Raw genomic sequence first — 12385 nt, 5'->3', positions numbered from 1 at the left:
CTGTTTTGGACACACCCTCTAGACACTCTTATTCAGACCTGACTAGTCGATCATGTCATGTAATATTACGAGCCCAATCATGAACACATGATTTACAGTACACAAGTTAGATAACCACTCTGTAGTTAGAATCTTTCAGTGGTGATACTTCACATCCCCACCAGGTGGCGCTGAATACACATCTCCACCTCAGGACCAGATCTAGGAACAGTTTACCTTCCCCCTATCCTCACCTCAACCTTAGAGGAGGCATGTGAAGCTGAACTCCTCTCCTCTCCCCTCCTCTCCTCTTCCCTCCTTTCCTCTAGTCTCCTCCCCTTTCCTCTCCTCCCTTCTCCTCTAGTCTCCTCCCCTCTCCTCTCCCCTCCTCTCCCCTCCTCTCCTCTCCCCTCCTCTCCTCTTCCCTCCTTTCCTCTAGTCTCCTCCCCTTTCCTCTCCTCCCTTCTCCTCTAGTCTCCTCCCCTCTCCTCTCCCCTCCTCTCCCCTCCTCTCCTCTCCCCTCCTCTAGTCTCCCCTCCTTTCCTCTAGTCTCCTCTCTTCTCCTTTCCTCTCCTCTCCTCTCCCCTCCTTTCCTCTCCTCTCCTCTCCTCTCCTCCCCTCTCCTCTCCCCTCCTTTCCTCCTTTCCTCTAGTCTCCTCCCCTTTCCTCTCCTCCCTTCTCCTCTAGTCTCCTCCCCTCTCCTCTCCTCCCCTCTCCTCTCTTTTCCTCCCCTCTCCTCTCCTCTCCTCCCTTCTCCTCCCCTCTCCTGTCTTTTCCTCCCCTCTCCTCTCTTTTCCTCCCCTCTCCTCTCCTCTCCTCTAGTCTCCTCCCCTCCCCTCCCCTCTCCTATACTCTCATAATGCCTGCTCCCCTCTCCTTCCCTCTCCTCTTATCTTCCCTCCTTTCCTCTAGTCTCCTCCCCTTCCCTCTACTCAACTCTACCTTCCTCTCCTCTCCTCCCCTCTCCCCTCTTTTCCTCTCCTCTCCTTTCCTCTCCTCTAGACTCCTACCCTCCATTCTCCTTTTCTCTCCTCTCCCCAAATTCCTCCTCTCCTCTTCTGTCCTCTCTTCACTTCTCCTCACCTGCAGGAAGACTTTAAGGCGGTCCAGTGGGGCGGTGCCGGTCCGGGAGACTGATCCTGCCATAGCTCCAGCCATCAGCTGTCTCCAGACGAACCCTGACTTCTTCTCCTGCTCGGAGAACTCATCAGGACAGGTCAGGTTGTCTCCTATGTCCAGCATCTAGACAGAGAGAGAGGGGGGAAGGAGGGAGAGATAGGAGGGACGGGGAGAAGGGAGACGTAGGGATGGAGGGGGGAGGAGGGACAGGGGAGGAGGGAGAGGTAGGGGGAGGGAGGGAGAGGTCGGGATGGAGGGGGAGGAGGAAGAGGTCGGGATGGAGGGGGAGGAGGGAGAGGTAGGGATGGAGGGGGAGGAGAGAAAGGGAGAGGAAGCGGGAGGGGGGAGGAGGGAGGGGGAGTCATTTGACAATCTACTTAGTTACTAAACAACAAAGTTGTCAGACTGGTATCGAGGCTACATCTCTGCTGGGTTTCCTGTGTGTGTGTGTCTGTGTGTGTGTGTGGGTGTGTGTGTGTACGTGTGTGTGTGTGTGTACGTGTACGTGTGTGTGTGTGTGTGTGTGTGTGTGTGTGTGTGTGTGTGTGTGTGTGTGTGTGTGTGTGTGTGTACGCGCGTGTGTGTGTGTGTACGTGTGTACGCATGTGTACGCGTGTGTGTACGTGTGTGTGTACGTGTGTGTCGTGTGTGTGTACGTGTGTGTGTGTGTGTGTGTGTGTGTGTGTGTGTGTGTGTGTGTGTGTGTACGTGTGTGTGTACGTGTGTGTGTACGTGTATGTACGTGTGTGTGTGTGTGTGTGTACGTGTGTGTGTGTACGTGTGTGTGTGACTCACATGAGAGTGCTTCCAGTAGCGAGAGATGTCTTCCAGACTGTGTATGGGGTTGAACAGGAAGTGATCTCGCCACTCATCCCAGTCGATGGTCATGTTACCATCCCTGTCAATACTGACCAGAGACAGAGAGAATGTTACACATAGCACGACACGTACACACACACAGACGGGGACACACACACACACACACAAACACAGACGGACACACAGACGGACACACTAGGGCTGACTCCATTTAGTGGACTGGTGGATTGTTCGGGTTGACAGGCTGTTGGTCGACCGACATTTCTTGAGTACAGCAGTAGCACGTTAGTATATCTTGTTTTTGTTCAAGACACCGTCTGATTGGCTCCTGTCTCAGTGGACTAATCCATTGTGGAGGCCGTGGGGGTGGCACAGTCCATCACTCTAAGACATGTGATACTGAAATTGAATATGGTTATATTATGTTAAAATAATGGTGCAACAATAATAAATCGAATATTATTTCATAACAAAGGTTCTTTCTCCCGCGTTGGATACGGTCGCTGTCCGCGGTTCTGAAACATAATCTTCAGTGAGCCGTAGAATTGGCACCTTTCCCTGACAACAAGTTAACCAGCATATTGGGATTGAGAACAATGTGGCCGAGGCAGCAGCAGAGACGAGGAAACAGCCCTTTAGCCCTGAGCCTAATTGTCTAAGAAAATTGAGGAGAGCGGAAACTATTTAACTAGATCTATAATCAATAGCCTAACTGTTAAATGTCCCAGGCTTTATCAATCACCCATATACATCTCTACAGAAATAAGACAGATCCTGCTTCATATACATCTCTCCAGAAATAAGACAGATCCTGCTTCATATACATCTCTACAGAAATAAGACAGATCCTGCTTCTGTCCCCTGTCTGAGTGTTTGTTTAACAGCCTACTGATTCCATGAGCATTCCAACTTTAAAATAACCTTATTCTAATTACAGTGCCTTGCGAAAGTATTCAGTCATTTGTGCATCTTAATTATTTAGTCCAAACAATGTGCTTAAAGCATCAGACAAGCTCAGTGCAACATGTAGTTGGTTGTATTCAAACACATTCAAACAGTGTGCTTAAAGCATCAGACAAGCTCAGTGCAAAATGTAGTTGGTTTTATTCAAACACATAGGGGGCGTGTCTGTCTATAAATGGAAAAAGAAGTTTCAACATTTCAACCAATTGATTGGTCAAAAGAACTCTCGGTCGACCAAGACAACCCTAGAAGACATACACATACACTTGCATGGACCGACGCAAACACACACACGGATAGACGAACACACACACGGATAGACGAACACACACACACACACACACACACATGCACAGAAATAATCATGCAAACTCACAAACATAAAAGTATAGTTGTCCGACAACTCCAATTGTAGAATACAAAGCCATCCTACAACTAATACTAGATTGTGCAATTACAGCATAGATATAACCAGAGTAGACTGTATCATTATAGCGTAGATATGAGTAGAGTAGATTGTACAGACCTCTTCATGATCGTGGCAGCCTCCTTCAGACTCACAGCTATTCCCAGAGTTTGAAGGGACTGCTGAATCTCTGATACATCTATCTCGCCTGCAAACACAGTATCCACGTCAGAGTTGGTGTGTGTATTAGATTGTGTGTGTTTTGATTGTGTTTCTCGGTGTGTATTTTATTCACATACCGTACGTACGTACGCAACACCAGAACCCAGTGAGCTTTGCCAAATTGGCTTTATTGTATATTTACATCGAGTTACGAATTGTGGGTCGGCACACGTCTGCGTATTTTGTCTGAACAACTACAGAGGATGTCCATGTAGCTCACTGTAATTCTGGAGCGCGCACGTAAGACGGGTTCATATTTATCTTTCCAAACCGTCGTTGTTGCGGTCCAGGCTGAGGAACATGAGTCGCAGCTCTTCCTCGTGGGAGCGGAGGTACTGCCTGAACTCCTGGAAGTCCAACTCTCCATCATTGTTGCTGTCCCCCTCCTTGACAATCTGCTGGGGAGGGGGCACAGAAGGGGGGTGGAGGAGCGGTGGAGGGGCAGAGGTGGTGGTGGAGAGGGGGGTGGAGAGGAGGAGGAGGTGGAAAGGTGGTGGGGGGGCACAGGGTGGAAGGGTGGAGAGGGAATGGAGAGATGTGAGGCGAGGAGAGAGAGAGGAGATGTGGGGGAGGAGGAGATGGAGAGATGTGGGGTGTGGAGAGAGAGAGGAGGTGGGGGAGGAGGAGATGGAGAGATGTGGGGTGTGGAGAGAGAGAGGAGGTGGGGGAGGAGGAGATGGAGAGATGTGGGGTGAGGAGAGAGAGGAGCGGTGGGGGAGGAGGAGATGGAGAGATGTGGGGTGTGGAGAGAGAGAGGAGGTGGGGGAGGAGGAGATGGAGAGATGTGGGGTGAGGAGAGAGAGGAGCGGTGGGGGAGGAGGAGATGGAGAGGAGGTAGAAGAGTTGCCAACATGGTTAAGAACAGGAGGAAGTGGTGGATGGAACGTTAATGTGGAGGTGAATTCAGAACAGCAGGAAGTGGTGAATGGAATGTTAATGTGGAGGTGAATTCAGAACAGCAGGAAGTGGTGGATGGAACGTTAATGTGGAGGTGAAAAGCGGGGAAGAAGATACAAAAGCCAGACGGATGCAAAGACAAGAAGCAAAATCAATACACTGAAACTGACAGACAACCTGAGAAACACAGTTACAAACCACTGAGGTCAATCCGGGGTCAGTCACATTACATCACAGACACATTGACATTCCATACATTCCAAATGGTACCCTACATAGTACACTACTCTAGACCAGAGACCATTCCTCCTACATAGTACACTACTCTAGACCAGAGACCGTTCCTCCTATATAGTACACTACTCTAGACCAGAGACCATTCCTCCTATATAGTACACTACTCTAGACCAGAGACCATTCCTCCTATATAGTACACTACTCTAGACCAGAGACCATTCCTCCTATATAGTACACTACTCTAGACCAGAGACCGTTCCTCCTATATAGTACACTACTCTAGACCAGAGACCATTCCTCCTATATAGTACACTACTCTAGACCAGAGACCATTCCTCCTACATAGTACACTACTCTAGACCAGAGACCATTCCTCCTATATAGTACACTACTCTAGACCAGAGACCATTCCTCCTATATAGTACACTACTCTAGACCAGAGACCGTTCCTCCTATATAGTACACTACTCTAGACCAGAGACCATTCCTCCTATATAGTACACTACTCTAGACCAGAGACCATTTCTCCTATATAGTACACTACTCTAGACCAGAGACCATTCCTCCTATATAGTACACTACTCTAGACCAGAGACCGTTCCTCCTATATAGTACACTACTCTAGACCAGAGACCGTTCCTCCTATATAGTACACTACTCTAGACCAGAGACCGTTCCTCCTATATAGTACACTACTCTAGACCAGAGACCGTTCCTCCTATATAGTACACTACTCTAGACCAGAGACCATTCCTCCTACATAGTACACTACTCTAGACCAGAGACCATTCCTCCTATATAGTACACTACTCTAGACCAGAGACCATTCCTCCTATATAGTACACTACTCTAGACCAGAGACCATTCCTCCTATATAGTACACTACTCTAGACCAGAGACCATTCCTCCTATATAGTACACTACTCTAGACCAGAGACCATTCCTCCTATATAGTACACTACTCTAGACCAGAGACCATTCCTCCTATATTGTACACTACTCTAGACCAGAGACCATTCCTCCTATATAGTACACTACTTTAGACCAGAGACCATTCCTCCTATATTGTACACTACTCTAGACCAGAGACCATTCCTCCTATATAGTACACTACTCTAGACCAGAGACCATTCCTCCTATATAGTACACTACTCTAGACCAGAGACCATTCCTCCTATATAGTACACTACTCTAGACCAGAGACCGTTCCTCCTATATAGTACACTACTCTAGACCAGAGACCGTTCCTCCTATATAGTACACTACTCTAGACCAGAGACCATTCCTCCTATATAGTACACTACTCTAGACCAGAGACCGTTCCTCCTATATAGTACACTACTCTAGACCAGAGACCGTTCCTCCTATATAGTACACTACTCTAGACCAGAGACCGTTCCTCCTATATAGTACACTACTCTAGACCAGAGACCGTTCCTCCTATATAGTACACTACTCTAGACCAGAGACCGTTCCTTCTATATAGTACACTACTCTAGACCAGAGACCATTCCTCCTATATAGTACACTATTCTAGACCAGAGACCGTTCCTCCTATATAGTACACTACTCTAGACCAGAGACCGTTCCTCCTATATAGTACACTACTCTAGACCAGAGACCATTCCTCCTATATAGTACACTACTCTAGACCAGAGACCATTCCTCCTATATAGTACACTACTCTAGACCAGAGACCATACTTCCTATATAGTACACTACTCTAGACCAGAGACCATTCCTCCTATATTGTACACTACTCTAGACCAGAGACCATTCCTCCTATATAGTACACTACTCTAGACCAGAGACCATTCCTCCTATATTGTACACTACTCTAGACCAGAGACCATTCCTCCTATATAGTACACTACTCTAGACCAGAGACCATTCCTCCTATATAGTACACTACTCTAGACCAGAGACCATTCCTCCTATATAGTACACTACTCTAGACCAGAGACCATTCCTCCTATATAGTACACTACTCTAGACCAGAGACCGTTCCTCCTATATAGTACACTACTCTAGACCAGAGACCGTTCCTCCTATATAGTACACTACTCTAGACCAGAGACCATTCCTCCTATATAGTACACTACTCTAGACCAGAGACCGTTCCTCCTATATAGTACACTACTCTAGACCAGAGACCGTTCCTCCTATATAGTACACTACTCTAGACCAGAGACCGTTCCTCCTATATAGTACACTACTCTAGACCAGAGACCGTTCCTCCTATATAGTACACTACTCTAGACCAGAGACCGTTCCTTCTATATAGTACACTACTCTAGACCAGAGACCATTCCTCCTATATAGTACACTACTCTAGACCAGAGACCGTTCCTCCTATATAGTACACTACTCTAGACCAGAGACCGTTCCTCCTATATAGTACACTACTCTAGACCAGAGACCATTCCTCCTATATAGTACACTACTCTAGACCAGAGACCGTTCCTCCTATATAGTACACTAGACCAGAGACCGTTCCTCCTATATAGTACACTACTCTAGACCAGAGACCATTCCTCCTATATAGTACACTACTCCTGACCATAGTCTTGGTTTGTTCAAGACGGAACAGCTCAAAGGGGCAGGAACCAGTACACCCCCTGGACAGGACACTAGTCTATCTCCTGTTTCTGTAGTGTGAGGCAGCTTGATGTACCAGTACACCCCCTGGACAGGACACTAGTCTATCTCCTGTTTCTGTAAGGTGAGGCAGCTTGATGTACCAGTTCACCCCCTGGACAGGACACTAGTCTATCTCCTGTTTCTGTAGGGTGAGGCAGCTTGATGTACCAGTACACCCCCTGGACAGGACACTAGTCTATCGCAGGGCCTTACGCCCAAACCATCTAAGTCATGCTCTCTTTGGTATGACTCAGCCGGAGATCAAACTCCCAACCTTTCAATCTCAGGGCGGCCACTGAGTTGGTCCTTTGACCGTAGCATACGGCAAGAAGTAGTGCACTATATAGGGAATAGGGTGCCATCAGAGACTCAAGCCGATGTTTGTTAGTCATGGACACAGTAGGCCTGCTCTATAAATCTAGTCCTTCACACAGCTCCAGTCAACCTGTCTGTTTACCAACCTCCCACCAGCCCTACTCCCTCGTTAACAACAGAGCATTATTCTCCCCCGCAGTAAGGCAGCACACACACACACACACACACACGCACACACACACGCACACACGCACACACACACACACGTTGCCATAGGTAACCCCAGGCCACAACTAACATTCCACAGGAAGAGGAGGAGGAGGAGGAGGGGGAATGGAGGATGAAGAGTAGGAAGAGGGCAAAGGAGATAGGGAATGGAAGAGGACAATGAGGAGGACAGGACTGGAGATGAGGAAGATGAGGAGAGAGAGAGAGAGAGAGAGAGAGAGAGAGAGAGAAAAGACAGAGAGAGAGAGAGAGAGAAAAGACAGAGAGAGAGAAAGCATGGAGAGAGAGAGACAGAGAAAAGACAGAGAGAGAGAAAGCAAGGGGAGAGAGAGAGAGAGACAGAGAAAAGAGATAGCGTGAGTGGGAAAGGTTAAATGCTTTCTCGGCTTACCAACTCTCTCCTTGAACTAAAATAGGCAACGTGTACTCTCACCGACACACGTGAACACAGACAGAACACCACGGTGTGTTTGTCTGCTACACTCTTTCTGCCAAGAAAAACAGCCATAAACTGATAGCGGGAGGTGTGTGTGTGTGTGTGTGTGTGTGTGTGTGTGTGTGTGTGTGTAACAAAGTCAACAGTAACACATTCAAACACACAAACCAATGCCCTATAACTCTCCAACAGAATGGTGATTTAGTAGACTTAATTTAATGAAGTGGCTGAGGATCCGACCTCTCATTTAAAGTGCTGTAATACATATATTTCTACATTTTATATTTAACACACATCACAACAAGAGAGACACCACAACACTACATAAAGAGAGACCCCTACACTACATAAAGAGACCACAACACTACATAAAGAGAGAAACCACAACACTACATAAAGAGAGACCACAACACTACATAAAGAGAGACCACAACACTACATAAAGAGAGAGACCACAACACCACATAAAGAGAGAAACCACAACACTACATAAAGAGAGAGACCACAACACCACATAAAGACAGACACCACAACACTACATAAAGAGAGACCCCTACACTACATAAAGAGAGACTACAACACTACATAAAGAGAGACCACTACACTACATAAAGAGAGACCACAACACTACATAAAGAGAGACCACAACACTACATAAAGAGAGACCACAACACTACATAAAGAGAGACCACAACACTACATAAAGAGAGACCACAACACTATATAAAGAGAGACCACTACACTACATAAAGAGAGAGACCACAACACCACATAAAGAGAGAAACCACAACACTACATAAAGAGAGAGACCACAACACCACATAAAGACAGACACCACAACACTACATAAAGAGAGACCCCTACACTACATAAAGAGAGACCACTACACTACATAGAGAGACCACAACACTACATAAAGAGAGACCACAACACTACATAAAGAGAGACCACAACACTACATAAAGAGAGACCACAACACTACATAAAGAGAGACCACTACACTACATAAAGAGAGACCACAACACTATATAAAGAGAGACCACTACACTACATAAAGAGAGAGACCACAACACCACATAGAGAGAGAGACCACTACACTACATAAAGAGAGACACCACAACACTACATAAAGAGAGACCACTACACTACATAAAGAGAGACACCTACACTACATAAAGAAAGACCACTACACTACATAAAGAGAGACACCTACACTACATAAAGAGAGACCACTACACTACATAAAGAGAGACACCACTACATAAAGAGAGACCACTACACTACATAAAGAGAGACCACTACACTACCTACAGAGAGACACCACTACCTACAGAGAGACACCACTACATAAAGAGAGACACCACTACCTACAGAGAGACACCACTACATAAAGAGAGACACCACTACCTACAGAGAGACACCACTACATAAAGAGAGACACCACTACCCACAGAGAGACACCACTACCTACAGAGAGACACCACTACCTACAAAGAGACACCACTACCTACAGAGAGACACCACTACATAAAGAGAGACACCACTACATAAAGAGAGACACCACTACCTACTGAGAGACACCACTACCTACAGAGAGACACAACTACCTACAGAGAGACACCAATACATAGAGAGAGACACCAATACCTACAGAGAGACACCGCTACCTACAGAGAGACACCACTACATAAAGAGAGACACCACTACCTAGAGAGAGACACCACTACATAAAGAGAGACACCACTACCTACAGAGACACCACTACCTAAAGAGAGACCACAACACTATATAAAGAGAGACCACTACACTACATAAAGAGAGAGACCACAACACCACATAGAGAGAGAGACCACTACACTACATAAAGAGAGACACCACAACACTACATAAAGAGAGACCACTACACTACATAAAGAGAGACACCTACACTACATAAAGAAAGACCACTACACTACATAAAGAGAGACACCTACACTACATAAAGAGAGACCACTACACTACATAAAGAGAGACACCACTACATAAAGAGAGACCACTACACTACATAAAGAGAGACCACTACACTACCTACAGAGAGAGACACCACTACCTACAGAGAGACACCACTACATAAAGAGAGACACCACTACCTACAGAGAGACACCACTACATAAAGAGAGACACCACTACCTACAGAGAGACACCACTACATAAAGAGAGACACCACTACCAACAGAGAGACACCACTACCTACAGAGAGACACCACTACCTACACAGAGACACCACTACCTACAGAGAGACACCACTACATAAAGAGAGACACCACTACATAAAGAGAGACACCACTACCTACTGAGAGACACCACTACCTACAGAGAGACACAACTACCTACAGAGAGACACCAATACATAGAGAGAGACACCAATACCTACAGAGAGACACCGCTACCTACAGAGAGACACCACTACATAAAGAGAGACACCACTACCTAGAGAGAGACACCACTACATAAAGAGAGACACCACTACCTACAGAGACACCACTACCTAAAGAGAGACACCACTACATAAAGAGAGACACCACAACACTACATAAAGAGAGACACCACTACCTACTGAGAGACACCACTACATAAAGAGAGACACCACTACCTACAGAGAGACACCACTACCTACAGAGAGACACCACTACCTACAGAGAGACACCACTACCTACAGAGAGACACCACTACATAAAGAGAGACACCACTACCTACAGAGAGACACCACTACACAAAGAGAGACACCACTACCTACAGAGAGACACCACTACCTACAGAGAGACACCACTACATAAAGAGACACCACTACCTACAGAGAGACACCACTACCTACAGAGAGACACCACTACATAAAGAGAGACACCACTACATAAAGAGAGACACCACTACCTACAGAGAGACACCACTACCTACAGAGAGACACCACTACCTACAGAGAGACAACACTACCTACAGAGAGACACCACTACATAAAGAGAGACACCACTACCTACAGAGAGACACCACTACACAAAGAGAGACACCACTACCTACAGAGAGACACCACTACCTACAGAGAGACACCACTACATAAAGAGAGACACCACTACCTACAGAGAGACACCACTACATAAAGAGACACCACTACCTACAGAGATACACCACTACCTACAGAGAGACACCACTACATAAAGAGAGACACCACTACCTACAGAGAGACACCACTACCTACAGAGAGACACCACTACATAAAGAGAGACACCACTACATAAAGAGAGACACCACTACCTACAGAGAGACACCACTACCTAAAGAGAGACACCACTACCTACAGAGAGACACCACTACCTACAGAGAGACACCACTACATAAAGAGAGACACCACTACCTAAAGAGAGACACCACTACCTAAAGAGAGACACCACTACCTACAGAGAGACACCACTACCTACAGAGAGACACCACTACATAAAGAGAGACACCACTACCTAAAGAGAGACACCACTACATAAAGAGAGACACCACTACCTAAAGAGAGACACCACTACCTACAGAGAGACACCACTACCTACAGAGAGACACCACTACATAAAGAGAGACACCACTACATAAAGAGAGACACCACTACCTAAAGAGAGACACCACTACCTACAGAGAGACACCACTACCTACAGAGAGACACCACTACATAAAGAGAGACACCACTACCTACAGAGAGACACCACTACATAAAGAGACACCACTACCTACAGAGAGACACCACTACCTACAGAGAGACACCACTACATAAAGAGAGACACCACTACCTACAGAGAGACACCACTACCTACAGAGAGACACCACTACATAAAGAGAGACCACAACACTACATAAAGAGAGACCACTACACTACATAAAGAGAGACCACAACACTATATAAAGAGAGACCACTACACTACATAAAGAGAGAGACCACAACACCACATAGAGAGAGACCACTACACTACATAAAGAGAGACACCACAACACTACATAAAGAGAGACCACTACACTACATAAAGAGAGACACCTACACTACATAAAGAGAGACCACTACACTACATAAAGAGAGACACCTACACTACATAAAGAGAGACCACTACACT

The 12385-nt window shown here is 46.3% G+C and overlaps 1 protein-coding gene across 4 annotated transcripts in view; it reads right to left on the bottom strand.

The window, feature by feature from the left end:
* LOC135531733 (mitochondrial adenyl nucleotide antiporter SLC25A23-like) overlaps positions 1-12385 on the bottom strand; it is a 36085-nt gene that overhangs the window by 12582 nt on the left and 11118 nt on the right. For 3 of the 4 annotated variants that reach the window (XM_064959585.1, XM_064959591.1, XM_064959583.1), the window contains exons 2-5: positions 3780-3906; positions 3407-3494; positions 1894-2005; positions 1063-1221 (exon numbers count right to left, since the gene is read on the bottom strand). In XM_064959585.1, coding sequence (XP_064815657.1) covers positions 1063-1221; positions 1894-2005; positions 3407-3494; positions 3780-3906 — 486 coding nt within the window. The remainder of the gene's footprint in view (positions 1-1062; positions 1222-1893; positions 2006-3406; positions 3495-3779; positions 3907-12385) is intronic. The other variant, XM_064959584.1, reaches the window with a different exon arrangement.

The sequence above is a fragment of the Oncorhynchus masou genome, chromosome 5 (assembly GCF_036934945.1).
Source record: "Oncorhynchus masou masou isolate Uvic2021 chromosome 5, UVic_Omas_1.1, whole genome shotgun sequence".
Taxonomy (NCBI): domain Eukaryota; kingdom Metazoa; phylum Chordata; class Actinopteri; order Salmoniformes; family Salmonidae; genus Oncorhynchus; species Oncorhynchus masou.
The sequence above is the reverse complement of the archived record's forward strand: the minus strand, read 5'-3'. Positions and strand labels throughout refer to the sequence as shown.